The following is an 18616-nucleotide window of genomic DNA, read 5'->3' as shown; positions in this document are numbered from 1 at the left end:
CACTTTCCCCTTTCCATCCTGCATCCTTTGAAAACGTGCGTGTCTATACTCATTATGTAACACACCGGTTTCCAAGCGATTTCTTGTGCTGGGAGTTGAGGTGTTAATACTACCTCTGCAAAAGGAAGGCGCTGCTGAACCCCACCGCTGTTTCCCTGCCTTCCTTTCCTCCAGGCACTGTGGCCGTACATCTCCCTCCCTGGGTCGGCGGCGCAAGGGAGGGAAGTCCCGCTGGGCGCCGTTTTGATAAAGCCGCGCTCGTACATCGCAACCCTCCGCTTGAACGTAGAAAAGGCCGAGGGTGCCGTTCCCGCTTACTTGCCCTGAATTCAGAGTGCTAAATTCCGAGGAAGCCGCTACGGCCGACTGGTCTCCGTTGGCCACCCGTGCCGGAGCGATCTGAGAGCTTGTGGCTCCGGAAATCTTTTTGGCTGAGTTGCTACCGCCGCTTTCGAAACTCACTTCTTGCAGCTGCGGCCAGGCGGGCTTTCTAACAATCTGCGCGGTCCCCCCGTTAGCCTCCAGATTCCTTCCGTGTAGATACGTTGTATTTTTTTATTTTTATTTTTTTAAAAAGCAACCTTTAAAATATATATATCTCAGAGTTGCCCTGGGTGATCTCGGTTGGTGTGGTATTCTCCGAAACGGGCAGCGTGTCTTAAAATACCTTGGCACTGAGCGCGCCGCTCCCGAAGAAGAAGGAGGAGGAGAAGAAGAAGAAAGCGAACTGTCATTCTTTCTTGCGCTTGGGGACAGGCAACCTCTGCTGCCGCCTCTAACGCGGACAAACGTCGCCAACGCGGCGCCAGGGTCAGCCTGATGTTTCTCCAATAAAGGTGCGTTTCCACACAGGCTTCGTGGCTTGAAAGGAACCGAGGGACCCGGATCCCCAGCTGCTCAAGTTCTGCGACAAGTTTCAAGTTTCTTATCTGCCCGTTGCCGCCCTGGAAGGAGAAACACCGGCGTCTTTCAGGGGGACTGGAAGAAAATCAGGCCCCCGAAACTTTGAAATAGTGCCGCCTTTGCTTTCCGTCCTCTCCCTGGCCCCAGGAACTTCTCAAATGAACCGCTTTCCCCTTGGAGCGAACGCGTCTCCACCGGCGAGGGCGCGCAGACGGCCGACCCCAACTTTCCTCCCGCGTCCTTTTTCTTACGGTCCTTTGGCTGATCGTTAGGCACGTCTGTATGGAACTGCTGCCTCTCGGCGCGGTCTAAAACAACGTCCCTGGGTGCCCAGTAAGCAATGAGTCCCAACACAGTACTAATGGGCTTTCGCGACCTCATCCTTTTATCGCTTGCTTCCGCGGAGGGAGGATCAGGCCCATGGAGTCCCTGGACCTGCGGATGCACCGTGGCTAAGACTTGGCTTGAGGAGGAACTGAACTGGAGTGAATTGGACAGAAGCCACTAATGCCATTTCTGCTGTCCCCACAAAAGGGAGGGGACGCAGCTGTGAAGCCAGCCCCCTCCCTCTCCCCCCCTCCACAGCCCTAGAGCAATTTCTGTGGGGGTTGTGAACAAGAATGTCCCTTCAACCAGCATAGTCGCCTACTATAGTCCTCAGAAGGAGAATGTTCCAGAAAAAGTGTACAGTTTCTGTATTATAAAAGGAAGTGTAATGCTTGTGAAGAACAGGGAGGTTCGAAACTGTTTTGTTAACAACCAATAAGCCTATCCACGTTCAGTTTAAGTCACAGCCTATTGCTCTACCTGACTGCCCCAAATCAGAATTTCTTCATGACTATATAGGCATTTGGCTGTCGCGCGTTGGTCTAAATTCACTGAAGCTGAGGTTTTGCTGATGGTTCTGGCTCAACATGAATCTCCTCCACCGACTTCCCTCAGGCATGTTTGGCTGGTTTGTCTATCTGCTGATTTCCCTCTTGAGAATGGCCGTGGTGTGTAAAATCTCCTTCCTCTGTATGGTCTTTGGTGGGCTTCTCTACTAAGCTTGATGGGGTATATGGTCAGGTATATGTTACAGCTATCTTGTGTCTCCACACACAGGTCAGCTACTTTCCTGCAACCTTAACTTTTCTTTTAAATCTGCTTACAGGTGTGTTTCAGTGAGTGAGTGGGAACCAGGGCTGGAAATGAAGCATCTTGTTTGTTCTGAATATTGTGTAACTTGGTTTAGAGCTAGTTCTGTGTTTCACTGAGTTATAGCCATCGCTCTCTAACTGTTCCTTCCCCAACTAGCAATACAGCATTAAAGCAGCCCACCAGGCTATTTGACCCTTTCCCAGGTAACTTCCTTTCTCCATCCTAAGTCTTCAGGATATATATAAACAAGGCTATTTTTCCTCCTACCTCCTCACTGTAACTGTTGATAGCTGACAGCTATATTTCTCTTTCATTTCAGCTCCAGATGAAGATGTACTTATTAAAGGAAAGCAGTCTATCAAGAATCAGGCTTTAGGAAATCAGAATTCAGAAAGCGATATTCTCCTGGAAGTCGATGATGATAATTTGTCATCCGTGGAGGAGAAAGAACTTGAAAATTTAACTGGTAACTTCAGCTGTTTATATTTTAGAATCTCTGTACTGGTTTAGTTGCTCCTTGGTAACACCATTTCTGCAGTGGATGACATACAGTCATAACACACACACACACACAGAGAGAGACACACACACACACACACACAGAGAGAGAGACTAGAGGCTTCTTCCTAACGCAGTTATTTCTGTCCATAAGAAATAACTTTCAAATTACTGCTTTAGATTCTGTTTAGTGAAGACTTTTGACACAACATTTCAGATATGCACATTTGCTTTTATGTACCTAATATTTTTGGGTGGGGGTAATATTTTTCTAGTCATTTTTTCTAGGTGATAAGTCCCAGTGTCCCAATATACCAGGCTTGACAATTAATCTGAAATCTTTGTTTAATACTCGTAAGTTATTTGGTCTCTTGGCTCCCTTTCTGCAGCATTCATGGCAGTCATGCTGTATTTTCCTTTTTATTCTTTAAATACGTGGAAAAAAAGCCTATATGTTACTGTAGCAGATTTGTGCAGTTTATAAAAAAAGGCAATCCAACTTTTTTTGCTTTGAGGTTTTAAGTATGTATCCAATTTTCTCTGGTCTTGAATTGAAAATTTAGATGCTACTCTTTTTTCTTTTACTTCTATAAAATACATCCAGACATATATTGTGATCACTCCCCAAAGAAGAATGTTACTTTACTTAAAGAATGTTTATTTACTTAAAATAAATAAAATAAATACTTGTTGGTTTAAATTCTGTTTCATTGAAAGCAGTGGACATGAGCTATTTGTTCATTATTGTTCATTAGGCAGCATCCCTCCATAGCGTTATGCATTTTATTCTACTGATTGAATCATCAGATTGGCCTTACAGTAAAGTATAACATGAAAATATATCTCATACCAAAATAATATTTGAGTGATTAAAAACAAACACAATTTATGTGGCTCTTATAGAAGCTACTATTCAACATATTTTGCTGGAGCACTGGATCTGATCCATGTCTGTCTTCCCTTTCTGCCCCATTCTACATTCATTGCTTCTGCTAATGCATTCATACTGTAATAGAGGCAAAAGGGAAGTTTAATTATATAATCTTGACAATGGCAATAGGATTAAGAAGTAATCCTTGCTAATAAAGTACTGCAGGTTGGAAATGAAGTTGAAATTGTCAGGGGTTTTCAACGGGATCTGAGGTGCCCTGGCTCTTGCAGCTGTCTCCTTGGCCTGTAATTGAATGTCTGAAAGTGATTGAAAAAATGTTATTTCTTCCCAGGATTACATGCTAATGTACAGAGGGCAAAGGGAGACAGCAAAAGAACACATAGCTGCTTATTTCATCCATTTGTGGGAATGAGCTTTGGGAAATCATGGCAGTCGTGCAGCTCTCGGATGCCCATCTGCAAACACAATGTATTTGTACACTGGGAATAGAGGGCAAAGCTGCTCTGATCAGAACAGAACATCTCTTCCATTGTCCTACTGGCACACATTGAGATTGATGCAAGATTAAAGACTATCACAGCCTCTAACAATTGACAGAAATGACAATTCATCTGGATTTTTTTTGGCAGTTATTCACCTATTGATTACCTAAGTGTGCACACCTCATTTATACCCACTTTATTAATGCAAAAGGTTATGCGTCACACATACATTTTACACTTTTTTAAAACAAAGGCCAGCATGATAAAATATTCTCTTTGTTGCTCTCAGAATTCCCTGTTTATAAACCACTAAGATGACAAATATAATCCACTTTCCTCCTCTGGATCTTGCTTTATATAACACCCTGCATATTGTTAGAACTGCATCCAGGCTATTGTTTTGAGTAGTACACTGATCTGCTTCTGTGATAAGCCCTGTGGAGATGTGATTATTCCAATAAAAATGCATTCAAATGGAAGCCAGTGCTCCAGCTGTTTACTCCCACAGTCCCTGAGCTGTACTAGCCATGTATGGAAGAGCCTGAAACATATTTAACTGACAGCTGAAACACAGTATCCTTTTCAGTTTTTAGCACTGTATATTTAACTTTTGAATGTATATCTTGGCTGTGAATGTAAATAAAACCTAGCAGGGAATCACAGATTTTTAAAATCCTCCTTCCTTCCTTCCTTCCTTCCTTCCTTCCTACCTACCTACCTACCTACCTACGGCAATTGGTTCTGAAGCATTTCAAAGTTTTCAGGAGTGGAAAATGAGATGATCTAACAGCCACCTAGATGGGCATACATAATCACGTCTATTGCTTGCAGCTGTACTTGTTCAAATCTTTGGCAACCCAGCATTGCAACAAATGCATTGCATGTGTTCTTGGAGTGTATATAAAATGTCCTTTGTTAGAGGCAGCTTGTTTTGTAAAGGGTGGGCTGGATTGATACAACAAAAGAAGTAACATGCATGTGTATTTAGACAAATTTTGTGCTTGTTGTTCAGCTGATGGCAAACAAAGTGTTGGACTGTGTGTGTTTTTCTTTTCTTTTCTAGGTCCTGTTAGTCTATCCACACCAGCTCAGCTCGTGGCCCCTTGTGTAGTCGTGAAAGGCACTCTGTCCATCACCACCTCTGAAGTGTATTTTGAGGTAGATGAAGAAGAGCCCAGTTTTAAGAAAATTGATTCCAAGGTAAGAGATCACTGACTCTCCCTTTAAAAGACAAATAATAAGCAGTCTTTCTATCAAGCCTTTTCTGCCCATTGGCTATGTTTTTCAGTCCTTGATTTAGCTGAAGTAGAGCTCTCATATAGGTGAGTCTATTTAAGTATGAAATATATTACTTCTAAGAACCTCTGTTAATTACCTCAAGGCCGAACCCTCCAGGGAGATGCCGGAAATACAATTGCTTGAAAACAAGGGAACGGGTAAAATATCTTAAAATTAGCAATACCGCCCCTTGATATCATTGTTTTGACTTTGAAATTCCTTGTGCACGTTCTGAAACCATCATTCTTGTACATTTGTGCTGTATGGTTCTGCTTAAGTGTTTCTTAAAATACACTGTGATCTCCAAATACAAAAGTAAATTCCATTTCATTGCTTCACAAAAGCGCATCTCTGCTTATACATGTAAACTTCCTTTAAAATATTCGTGTTTTTCATAATATTAGAAAGTATTACTGAACTTGCAGTCTTTTTAAATGTGCTTTATTGTGGAAATAATGTTTGTTTTTTTATATAAGAGAGATTTGCAGTGCTTTCTTGAAGAAAATGGAACAGAAAACTGTATGATCTAATGTATGCAATTATATCTATTTAGGCAACTGTTTCACTAACCCCTGCAATTTCATTGTTCTCTATGAATATTTTTACAATATGAATAGTATCATTTACGAATTCTTTAATGCCTAGTAGAAAGTAATTCTTAAACTTTTTTTTTAAATTATACTTTTATATAGCATTGCACTAGCTAGTTTAAAATTATAAACTTATCCGAAGCATGTAAACTTTTCAAGCTAAGAGTAGTGTGCATATAAGAGCTCCAGTTTAACTGCAGTTTATTTGCATGCTAATTTATTCTAAAAGTAAATATGCAGCCATCAATAAGGAGACAGAATGCTTAATTTACGTTTACCTCATTATAGTATTAAAAACTTCAGTATACATTATTTTAGAGTAAACTATATGTATTTCCTTGCTGCTTTGAAATAACCTCTCTCCTAGTAAGAGAGAAGCGAACTGGTATTAGGTTTACAATATTACTTTACAAACAAATATGAGCCAGAAATCTTAATCTGATGGTAGTTATAGAATGTACAAAAGCAGCCAAATGTATTAATTTATATGGAAATTGGGAAATATTTGGGCTAGTGGTGGTGATAGGATAAGCTCCAAGCTGTTGAGTTCTCTTTGTGGAAACTTTCTAAATCTTTTGTTGTTTGGGTTATGAAGTCATGCAGTAAAAAAGTGTTGTTTCCTTACAACCCTGGCATTGTCCCATGTCCTTTCTTTTTCTTTCCTCCCTCCCTTTTCCATATGCTGTGGATAACTAAAACTTGAGTAGCCACACCCCTTCTTTCAGTACCAATCCTGCACTTGCTTCAAGCCTTGTTTAATTAATTGGGTTTCCCAGTTTGGTCAATTTAATTTTTCTGTGTATTTTTCTAAAATCTGGGAAGAAAAAGCCTTGTGACTGGATTTTTGAAGTAAAGCAGCTGGGAATATTGTTGTTGCTGATAACATCAAAGTTTATATTCTTACTGAAAGCCTGTTCCTAATAAGATTCTTGAATTCTAGAGCATAGTCTTTATTCTGGGTCTAGTGGAGTATGTATGAAGGCTCAGTTCATTATAAGCCTTTAGCAGATTCGGACCATTTTTAGCCTAAAGATGTACTTTTGAGTTTCTTTTGCCTCCAAGCTGATACTATACAAATAAGCACATTCACATTCAAGCAGGAAATATATGTAATATTTTAGAGCTTTATCATTGCACCAAAACTAATGCAATACTTTTCCATTTTCAATTTAGACTTTTTTGGGCATACTGTTTATATGCAAAGACTAATCAACCCTTCCAAAGTAGTTAAAAAAAACCACCCACAAACTTTCTGTGACAATTTGTTTAAATAAAAAATGAAAGTAAGTTTTTTTGGAGGGGGCAACAAAACTTTCATCTTTGTAAGGCTGTAATTCTCTTCATACTTATTTGGGAGCAAGGCACTTTGAAGTTAGTGATAAATTTGCATAGGTTCAGGATAAACTTAGAAAAATTCCAGCAGTAAAGGATCTCTATAGATTAGATAGATATGAACATTAAAATTTGCTTGTACAAAACCTATAACTCTCACTTTTGACTCCTTCAGAGGAGAGAAAGCATATTTAAAACACATGAAAAATTCTTTCTGAATGAAGATTATTTTAATATGAAAATCAGTGTCAGTTGTCCTGGGGAATGATCCTAAAAAAATGGTCCCCATCTTGTTTCATATGTATATATATAAATTCAGCAAAACTATGTAGAAAAGAAAATTTCCTAGATTTCCATATTTAGGGATAATTCATGTAATATTGAAATTCATGTAATATTGAATACTATGTATATACTATGTATATGCAAGAAAAGGCAGAAGGGTAGATAAGTGAAGAGATAAAGGGCTTATATTCTACAAAGAAAGGGAAGTTATATCAACTGGTAATACAATTAAAAAATTAATGGCTGCCTAGGAGAAAAAAATAGCCACAAAAGGGTCCAGAGTTGTTTTACAACAGAAACACTTCCCTATTTGGATAATTTGTTTGGTATCAGTTAGAAACATTCAAAATATGTTATAATTTGTAAGTGGAAAATCTATCTTAATTGCCCTTCTGCTTTTCCTTTTAATTTTCCGCTTAAACAGTAAAATTCTTTGGTACAATCACCTCTTAATTGCTGATATTTGGAATAAAGAGACACGAAGGCAATGGAAAGTTAAAATTGATTTTTTTTTATTTTTTACGAGTTTTTTAAACTGCTTTCAACAAGTCAGATTTAAGCAAATGGTGTAGGAAGGCAAAGAAGTGCATATAGTCTTGTCATTGGCACTGGAATACATTTCACACCAGTAAACTTTTACAGTGATGACTCTTCCCCCCCCTTTTTTTCCCCTCTTTGTTTTGGGGGCTTCTGATCTTTTTCTTTTTCCTTTTAACTTATTTTGTTTTCTTTCCTTACTCTTTTAAAGAAAGAAAATCGTACATCTAGTTAAATAATGTTGTTTTTCACTTGGTGACAACATTCAGGCGAACGAACGAGAGAGAGAGAGAGAAAAGAGCCGACGAAGAGAAAGGAGGTGGTGGGGGGGTGGGTGGCTCACACACACGGAGGATTCAGGGCGAGGAGGGGAAGAAAATGTACCTCGGGTTTTGCTCGGCTGTCGCCAAGTCCTTTTCGCTGCCGGGCCAGTCTTGTCTTTTTAAGGTCAGTTTAGGAAGAGGGGAGCGAGCGGAGGAGGAGTCCTTGCGCTTCGGTCCCCCTGCCAGAGTTTGCAAAGGAGCCGCCGGTCGCCCTATAGCTTGTCCAGGCTCTTGGGGTTGGTGAGGATCTCCCGGGCCAGGCGCCAGGTCTGCTTGGCGGCGCTCTCCAGGGCCGAGTGGGGCTTGCCCTGAAAGAGGTCGAGGTTGGGCAGGAAGTAGTGCGGGCAGCGTCGGCACTGCAAGCAGGAGATGAGCTGCAGGAGGATGCCGTTGAGGCGGTCGCCCAGGCAGGCCTCGTCCCAGTCGGTCTCCCGCGGGTGCTTCTCGCACTCGTAGAGCAGCAGCGTCTTCATGTGGTAGTTGTTGAGCGGTTGGCCGGGCAGCTCCAGGTGCCGGTCGCGCAGCGTCTTGAGCACCGAGAGGCACTTGTTGCGGCAGCCGCCCAGCAGCAGGCGGTTCTCGGCCTCGCCGAACTGCAGCACCCAGGCGTCGCTCTCGGCCGAGCTCTGCTTGCCGGTCAGCGAGTAGCACTCTTTGGAGAGGAGGTTGAAGCCTTCGGCCTTGACCTCGGCCACGCGGTTGGGTCCCGGCCAGGGGATGTGGGGCAGCGGCCACTGGGCCGCGCTGCGGGGCCAGATGCCGGTGCACTTGAAGGCGGGCGTGATCTGCACCACGTAGCGCTCGCGGATGCGGAGCTTGACCTCGCTGGTGTCGGCGATCATCTTGACCACGTCGCGGTAGCTGCACTTGTCCACGGCCTGTGCCACCAGCGTCTGGAAACGCGAGCGGATTTTGCGCGCCGACAGGTAGCCCGAGGCGGTGATGAACTCCACCCACAGCGACATGCTGCGCTTGCGGCCGTCGCTCAGCTTGAGGACGGCGCAGCCCGGCAGCGAGCCGTCGTCCACGAAGTTGAAGACGCCCATCTGGTTGAGGTAGAGCACCACCTCGAACTCGGTGGGCGAGATGACCTCCAGGCCCTCGTAGCGCGCGTCGATCTCGCTCAGCGAGCTGATGAATCGCGGCTCCTGCACCTCCACCTCTTTCAGCACGTCGGACACGACCTTGCAGACCTCGCGGATGGTTTTGGCGATGGCCGCCTTGCGGGCCTGGCACCGCTCCGTGTAGTATTTATTCAGCTGGTAGACAAGCTTGGCTTGCGCGGCGATCATGTTGGGGCAGACGTCCGGGCTGTACACCGGGCTCTCGCAGTACGTTGACGGATCCAACGCCGCAGCCGCCGTCTCCGTGCGCGCGGGCAGAAGCCAAGCCCGCTTCGCCCGGTCGCTGCCACCGCCGAGGAGGGTTGGGGAAGGAAAGACCGTCGGAACCCGCGCCGCCGCCGCCGCCGCCGAGCGGAACGGGCAGCCGGCAACCTCCTTCCTCCGGCGCCGAAGTTGGCGCTTCCTTTACATCGGAGCTGCGCCCAGTTTTTGGCCTGCTCGGCTTCGAAGGGGCATCGGTTCTTCACTGAAAAAACTCTTTCCTTCTTCCCCGCCTGGGGGGGATTTGATTTTCCGCAGCTGAAGTGAGCGGTCAGCGGCCAAATCGCAGATCGACGGCGCGGACTAGAGGAGAAGGCTTTAGGCGTCCGTTCTCTTTCCTCTCCTCTCCTCTCTTCTACTTCAGGCCGTGGCGGCGCCGCTTTGCTCTGTAGCGTTGCTTTTCTTCCGGAGGCCTCGGCTGAAGAACTCCCCAAAGGCAACCTTTCCGCCGCTGATTCCCGGCCTGCTGCTTGTCAAAGTTCTTGAAGTTTTAAGTCCAGCCTTAGGCCGCCTTCGGGATTTCCCCTTTGTTAAAAAAAAATGGGTTACAGGTAAACCTTCCTCTTTGTCCCGAATATATTGTTCTCTTGAGCAGCAGGAAGGACTACGCGTGTGGATGCACTTTTCCGCTTTTCCTGGATTTCTCTCTCTTCTCTTCTTCCCCCCCCCCTCCCGCCGCTTTCCGTTTCCTTCCCCCTCCCACTTTTGGAACTGGATGCAGCCGCTCTTATTACTTTCCTGCGCCTCGCGTCCTCTCCCGGCGTGGACGTCTGGAGGTCTCTGCCTTTGCGGAGAGGGTCGTTTAGTTTATGAATGGTCCCAGGGCCCTGCTGAAGGGAGGCGTGGCTCGAGAATCCTACAATCGCCGCCAGAGCTGTCAGAGGGCCAGCCAATCGCTGGGCCGAGCCGCCTACACGGCTGCTGCGGGGGCCCGCCACGATTACAGATGCTGAGGAAGGAGGAGGCAGGGAAAGAGAGAAAGACTCTGGGAAGATGCTTTAGGGCACACGCGTGGATTTTATGCACGTCTGTGGGAACGACCACGCACCTTTACCTCGCCGTACCCTATTTCCCAATTAGTTAAAAGGCCGGGAGAGAAGGCACCTCGGTCCTTCTCTCAATGGGAGAAGGAGAGGGAGAAATTAGGAAAAGTTGCTATTGAAGAGGTTGCTGTGAGTAGTAATGCAAGATTTCTACTTGCCCTCCTGGGAGGTTCAAGATGCAACTGGGGGGGGGGGGGGTTTGCGGCTCCCGTTTAGAATGAAAGGTTTCTATCCTACAACGGATAGCGAGACAGATTAATAAAGTACTGAACATGGCAGGGAAAGAAAAAAAAATATGAAGGAAGAGGTATATTATGAAAAGAAGGAAAAGAGTAGGTTTCACGCATATGACACACATAGACTTACACATTAGTACTTTTACAGCAGGATCGTTGCGATTCTTCTCTAAATCTATTGCTGCCCAACAACTCCAGAATTTGTGAAAATGAACCAATTATAGAAACCAATCAGGACACTTGATTATCCAACCTGAAAAAGTGTTTGCCTTAAAATTAACAATACCGTGCAGTACACCTAATGTACAGTTGCAAAATGAACCATCAGTAGGTATGGTTTAATATCAGAGGTTTCGAATTTGGAGATTGGCACATATTTGTAGTTACAAATGGAATTCCTGCTGGACTCCAGCCAGCGATCTCAGAAGCAATTGTTTTAACAATTATCACATTTCAGTATCTCGAGATTTATTAGTTTTTTTTCCTCTCAAAGGGCCAAGATAAATATTTATTCTTAAGTGCCAATGTAAGCGGGTCAGCCGAGGCTTCCATGCAAAAAGGTTTGTGCTTAATCTTAAATAAATTGTAAACTATTTTACAGAAAGGGAGAGCTAAGTGAAAGTACTGGCTCTTTTCTGAGAAAAAAGTTCATTCGGTACTAACACCCCCCCACCCCCCCACCCCGCATTCCAGTAGATACTTACAGAATTCTTTAATATTTGGGGGAAATCTTCAGTAGCCTATGTGTGAGCAAGATATATCTTATTTTCTAGTCGGGCGCTAAATAGGTGACATACAGGATGTGTGTGTGCACAGTTGTATTTCAATTAAAAACAACGAGATTTTCGGATCTCAGCAAACAGCAGCAACAATAATTTTCAGCCGCGTTGCTGGAACCCTTTGTTCTCTCCGAGGTGCTTGGAAATAAGCAATCCCGCATTTCTGGGATTTGGGGATTGCTATAACTTGAAGGACAACGGAGGCCAAGTCTTGCCTCTCCGTTATCTTCTCCGTTCATCCATCCCATCGGGTGTTAGAACTGAGTAGGACCCAGCGGCTGGTGGGCACCGGGGGGGGGGGGCGAACAGTGTTCTCCAAGGCACCAGGTCCATTGGCAAGGGGGCGCACCGGTTGCTCCCAACGATCCCTTCCCCCCACCTCTTCGTTCAGTCTGCTGCTCTGGTTCCCGTCCCTCAAGGGGGGCCGTGAAGAGCGGGCTGACGGAGAATCGCGTAGCCGGAACAGAAAACCGGGTTTGCGAGAGGCCATAACCTCCTGCATCCCGCTAGAAACCACCGGTGGCTGTTGTACGGCAGCACCTATAGACTCGCCCAGTCCAGCTGCAGTGGTCTCATCTGTCAAGTTCTCGGCCCTAGTGGTTTTTCTAAAGCAGGAATTGCTTCCAGCGGAGTCTTTCCCCTCTATTTATTTTTTTTTTTACAATAAGTTTCTCCTCCCTCTCCGCTCCCTCAAAAATAGAGGGACCCGGGTGGCGAGGTACAGTTGAAGATCTAATCTGGCCAGGAGTAGAAATCCCGGAACTGGGACGGGCTCGGGCACAAGGCGGGAGGCAAACGGCTTCATCCATCGACGACACCTCCCGTCTCGTGGCGCAGGGCTAGATTGGAATCCGCGCCTTTCCGGAGAGGCCAAGGAAACAACCCCGGCCAAGAGCCCCGCGCCCTCGCCTCCACACCCGAGAGTGCTCCAGCCCATCCGCAGCCCATCTCCGCTGGTCGCGCCTGCCACTTAGAGGTCCTCCATCTCCGTTTCCCAGCGGCTGTGTCCCAGAGCCGAGTTACGCTCGAGGGGCCGGTCTTCCCGACCCTCCCCATCCCCATCCCCGGGGCTCCTGCCAGGGAGAAGGCGCGGGTTGGCAGCTTTAAGCTCGGCGCCAGCCTCCTTTCTCTTCGCAGGCCTGGAGTGGATGGATCCCCGCCGCCGTTCTCTGGGTTTGAGGCTTCCCCATCTCTCTCTCTCTCTCTCTCTCTCTCCCCGCCGCCCCGTCTGAGGTCGATGCTCTGGTAAATAATAAATCAGTTGGAAAACAAAAGCCGCTCGGATTTATGGTCCGAAGCGCTAATTAGAAACATCATTGGAGCAATAAACTTAAACACTTTTCGAGCAAATAACGCCTGCGGAAAAGAGAGGGAGCCAGCCAGGAAGCTGGTCCTCCTCGCCTACAGCGGCCGGGCCCCCCCCCCCCCGGTTGGCTTTTAAAAGCCCGGGGCCTCGCCGGGAACGGAATTTTTAAGGGGAGGACTGGGAGAGGGGAAGATGGAGGATTTTCACCCGGAGGTTGCGGGGGATCTGTCGAAGAAGCGGAAGACCCGAAGGAAGGCTGCCGAAGAAGACGGCGCGTCCGTCCGCAGCTCCTTCTTGGGATCTTAAGCCGCTGGTCCGCCTAGAGCCGCGTTTCCCAACCTTAGGAACTTGAAGATGCGTGGACTTCAACTCCCAGAATTCCCCAGCCAGCATAGCTTCAAGTTCTTCAAGTTCCTAAGGTTGGGAAACGCTGGTCTAACTCTCTCTCCAGCCGGGCAGGAATGAATGCCTTCGCCCCCCTTTTCTTTGCCTCTCCTCGGTTTTTCCAGCGACCCTCCCCCGCCCCCTTCAAGGCCGGCTGAGGAGGGGGTAGATTTCGTCCTTGGCGTTGAACTGGCCGGAAGAAACCGCTGGAGAGCCTCGAGGGCGGGAGGAGAGAGAGAGAGAGAGAGAGAGAAGGGAGAGAGAGAGAGAGAGAGAGAAGGGAGAGAGAGAGAGAGAGAGAGAGAGAGAAGGGAGAGAGAGAGAGAGAAGGGAGAGAGAGAGAGAGAGAAGGGAGAGAGAGAGAGAGAGAGAGAGAGAGAGAGAAGGGAGAGAGAGAGAGAGAGAGAAGGGAGAGAGAGAGAGAGAGAGAGAGAGAGAGAGAGAGAGAGAGAGAGAGAGAGAGAGAAGGTCCGAGGAGTCGGGAGGGGCAGCTTTCTCTGCTGCGCGGAGAAGCTTCGTGCACCTGGCTTATTTATCGCAAAGCAAATGGGGAGGTGGGTCCTTTTGGTTGCCCCTACAGGAGTGGGGAATAGCAGAAGGACGCGCCTTGCCCACTGTCCAGCTCCAATTGGGCTTTGGATTTGAACGGTGCTTTCTTCTCCGTGTGCGTGCGCCAAGCCAGAGCTCCCATTTCCGGAGGCTGCTTCTAAGCAACTTTGCCTTCAAGGAAAAGGAAGGGAACCCGCTTTGGACCATGGACAATTCATGTTCTCCCTTTGAAGAGATGGCTGAATATTCTCTTCAGTCAGGAATTCATGTGATGTACTTTTGGGGTGACTGAGCTGGGCAGGTATAAATTATTCAGCGCGCTCTAACCAAGAAGCATCTTTTGGCTTAGCGGAAATTCAAAGGAAACAGAACATTTCAGCTTCCGGACAGTTAGCTTAATTGTTACTCCCTCTTTAAATTTTCCAGGAGATCTTTTTTAACCTTCTTGCTTAAAACATTCTCCGTGCTTCCATTTGTAGAAGATCAGTCTGGGAAACGAAGGGATGGTTTTTGCCTGTCATTTTCATACATTCCTACTCTGTTGATGGAGCTTGAATGGCTGCAGAGAGAGTATAAATTGGAAAAGATGTGATTCCGGAGTGTGCGTTGTGTTTCCCAATGGTCAGACTAAATGAATGGGTCAAGTACACAGGTCCAGAGGAATTGCAGCTATTAACCCTGTTTTCATTTTGGATGGATCTTGGTTTTGCCTTGTGCTCCTGAACTGAAAGCTCTGCTTATTAATGGCTTGCGTGTGTGTATTTGCTTTATATTTGCAAAGAGACCCTTTTTATTTAATTATGAATGAGAGCTAAAAAAAAAGGCAAGCAATACAAACACACAGAAAAGTTGAAATGTGGATGGCCCAGTAATTAACATGGCTGCCCAGTGATTTAGGATGCTATATTTATGGGAAGGTTTCTCTTCCTTAAATTCCCTGCAGGATTGTTTTGTTTTGTTCTAGTGATATATTGCCTTTCTCTGATATCAGCCTTAAGGTCTTTGAGGTAAAACTTTTAAGATGTTTGTGACTAACACCATCTTTATTTATATAATTCACGTAATTGTTCTTACAATATTATGTTAATGACTGTGAACTGAAACACTATACTAGGAAGTGAGTCCTATGGAAATTAATCTGTCTAACTTCCATAGAAGGGCAATTTTCATTTGACTATGAATTACGTGATACACAAGTTCATATTTAACTTTAATGAAGGTAGAGATCCAAATATTTTAGTTGCATATGTTTCCGTATACTTGGAATAGAATTCTTTCTTTTTAAACAGTTGTAAGTTACCATAGTTCACAATTTGAGCAAGTTACTTCAGTTATTTAAAGTCTACCAGAATTAATTTTCAATAAATTTGCAATATTTCCAGAATAGACTAGTTTTTTATTCTAGTTTATTCATGTATGCTGCATAAGTATAGAGATAATGGGATTACAGTGTATTTCTATACATGTTGAATATTATTAAGGGGATCTCAGTTTACAGCCGTACCCAAAATTGTGCTGGCTCTAATCAGTTAATTTGAAATGAATGTGGTATTTAATATTATCTCCATATTATTATATAATTATTGTTTATTATATTATCTTTTAAGCCATGGATTGCCTGTTAGTCTGATTTATGCATGATTGTGGACTTTGCGGATTTTTTAGGTTTTCTGATAACTTCAGCAGTATTTATTTCACTTTGTACAAACAGTATTTGTGATATGTGAAGAAAACTTAGACGTATATATTTAAATAAAAGGGGCATATATTTAGTATGCTTCTCATTGCTTCATTGCTGTATTTTCTAGGAATATACTCTGTGATGAATCTTATTCCACAAATCATTCTGACTGTTTGGATTGTTCTATTCTCTAATAGACAAACAAAGCTGTAGAAAGTTGCATTTACGGCAAACGTTTGATTAAATCAAACTTTGAGATTGCTAGTTGAAATATTTCTGAACTAATATAAATTTTTTATTATATTTGAACAAAAAACTCTGTTAGTCTTAATATTCAGTAAAGTAAAATTCTCAAAGAAATACTCTTAATATTTTGAAAAGAAATAATTGAGTTAGTCAACAAAGATTTGGGGGTGATAATGTATTTGAAACAAGCTACATTTTTGCATGTGGCCAGTGCCATGGGAACCCCTAATCTCTTTGGTGATATTAAACAACATAGATCAGTAATGCCAACAGACAATATTAATTTTGTATGTTGCTTCTCTTGAATAAGGTAATTTGATCTTTTAATTTGGTGTGGCCAGGTGAATAGCATATATTAGAAACTGCAAGTTATTTAAAATGTTATTAAAACTTGTGTATCTTTAAAAAATGTTATTACAACAATGAGATGAAAGAAAAATACCTGTTCACCCAAATAAAATACAGAAGCTGTACATGCAGTTTAATTTTGGAGAATAAAGGACTGGTGGAAACTTTTCTGTCTTCAGTATCTGAAACCAGGATGTAAAACAGCTGTCTTGGGCTATGTATTTAGTGGTTATGTCTGCCTGCTTCTTTTCTGCATCTCTCACCCCCTGCCCTGCACTCCAAATCTTCTTTTATTATCTATGGATTCTAAGGAGCCTTTTTTCTTTCTAACTGGTTTTGTCTACAGCAAAAGGTTAGGTTGGGTGAGTTTAAATCTACTGCAGATAGAGTGAAAAATCTTTTGATCTATGGCTATGACTGTTTCCAAATGATTTGCTTGCTGGGACTGGACACTGTCCATGCCTTTTCTCTTCAGTATCTGATAGGCACACACAAAGGATATGACATGCTACCAGATGCATAATTAATCATCACTTTACGTCTTTTGGGTTTTTTTGTTGTTGTTGTTACTCAATTAAATCTTCTATTCTTGTAATTATTGTGCATTGACATGCACTGAAATGCATATTTTTATTTGTAACTTAATATATTTATTTAAGTGTTCTGTAGAATTTGGGGGAGGGCTCAAACCACCTAAAATTGAGCTTATTATATTTCAGTGGAAAGACGTATGCTTAATCTCCTTCATTGAATTTGACATTAAAAAAAAAGTTTTGCTTTACTTTTTTTGTGCTCCATGTGTTTCTCCAAATGAATTATTATATAAATTAAATTGTTTATCTAATGTAATTTTTGGAAGAAACTGGGCTTAATTCTGCCCCAAAGCAGTTGTATAGTAATGTAACTTGGTTTTAGTCTTCACTATATTATTTAAAATACTAGGTTTTATTTGTTTGAGGGTAAGTTGATACAGTCATCTCTATTGGGTACAACAGCATTACATTTTGTTGTTATTGTTACTGTTGTTGTTGTTTCTTCTTTTTACTCCAGCATAGTCTTTTTTCACATACTCAGTTGCCTTGAGATGTTTTCTCTACTACACTTCAAGAGCTAGTCCTTTGCCAGGCTCAATTAAGATATCTTTAAAGGTCTAAACATTGGGGTCAAAGTATCTCAGGGATGCATCTCTTATAAGATATTCTGATTATACTTCAAGACCTTTCTTTGAGGACTGGCCAAGAAACTTTATTTCTTTATTACAGTAGTTTATAAAGTGACATAATTCCCAAAACAACCTAACAGGGTAAAAGCAAGGATGTGTAGTGCTTTGAATTCAAATCATAAGAGTGCTTTGGAGTGTAATCACATAATATTGAGAAAATGTGGGTTCAAGTTAAGAACAGATGGACTGGATACAGCAGTGTGCTTTGGAATGGGTTTGGTATGTGGTCTGTTTTCTTGGCAACTATTTCAGAATGGTTTGCCATTTTCTTTCCCTGGATATTTTTTTATTATTATTTTGCATTCTTGCTAAAAACGTGGTGTTCTCTGGAAGTGACCCATCCAAGCCTAACCCTCCATAGCCTCTGGGTCTAGACAAGGTAGGCTACATGCTTCTACCTGCTCAGATTAAAAGCAATATAAACAATAAATAATAAAAATAAAAATTACAGTTGTAATACAAAACATTACTTTAACAATATGGCATTTCAAATTCTACCATCCTTTCTAGAGAACAGTTGATGGTAATGCAGGATGGGGAAAAATCCCATTGAGTGGTCTACTTGTAGTTGTCACTTGCCTTCTTCTCATTGTCTTGAGAGATCTTCCCCAGAAAAAACATTGATGGTAATGGGCTGGTAGAGGTGAGGTTGGGAAAGTCAATGTGGAGCAAGCTCTTGTGATATTGATTGTCTACCTGCATTATTTTCTCTTCAGGGACAACCTGCTACAAGGGGAAAGATCTTCTGTCCATCTTAGGGTCTGCTTGTAGAATCCTTTCCCCATAGACACATATCTGGCATCTATATTGATCTCTTTTCAGTATGAGGCTAAAACAATCCCCTTCACCAACAGTAAATAGTAAACTTTGAGTGACTGTGTCCTGGGTTAGTGTTTTTATGAATTCTCCTTGTATTCTTTTCATATTAATTATTAATGTATTTAATTGTATTTGTCCTCGCTAATATTTTCGCAGTTTTATTTTGTTTTAATTTGCCACAGTTTAGTTCTTGGGTAGATTATTAACTATTATTGCTTAATCTTTGCACAGTCAAAATGTATATACATATATTTCTGAAGAAGAGCCCAGGCAGGAAGCTACATCTGGCTCTGCTAAGTGGCTTGATTAGCATAACACCGGGTATACTTCCAGGTTTGGAGACCATGACAATAGTTCT

General features: G+C 43.4%; 2 protein-coding genes across 3 annotated transcripts in view; one reads left to right on the top strand and one right to left on the bottom strand.

Moving 5' to 3' along the window:
• The window catches only part of LRBA (LPS responsive beige-like anchor protein), a 370314-nt gene that overhangs the window by 192846 nt on the left and 158852 nt on the right, over positions 1–18616 (top strand). For both annotated transcript variants that reach the window (XM_083367801.1, XM_083367800.1), the window contains exons 39-40: positions 2363–2509; positions 4979–5115. In XM_083367801.1, the coding sequence (XP_083223927.1) occupies positions 2363–2509; positions 4979–5115 (284 nt within the window). The remainder of the gene's footprint in view (positions 1–2362; positions 2510–4978; positions 5116–18616) is intronic.
• Positions 8473–9684, bottom strand: MAB21L2 (mab-21 like 2; the record flags this gene model as incomplete). Its single annotated transcript, XM_083366981.1, has 1 exon — positions 8473–9684. The coding sequence occupies exon 1, from the start codon at positions 9550–9552 to the stop codon at positions 8473–8475; it is 1080 nt and encodes a 359-aa protein (XP_083223107.1). The 5' UTR covers positions 9553–9684.

The sequence above is a fragment of the Vipera ursinii genome (assembly GCF_947247035.1).
Source record: "Vipera ursinii genome assembly, chromosome: 7".
Classification (NCBI taxonomy): Eukaryota; Metazoa; Chordata; class Lepidosauria; order Squamata; family Viperidae; genus Vipera; species Vipera ursinii.
The sequence above is the reverse complement of the archived record's forward strand: the minus strand, read 5'-3'. Positions and strand labels throughout refer to the sequence as shown.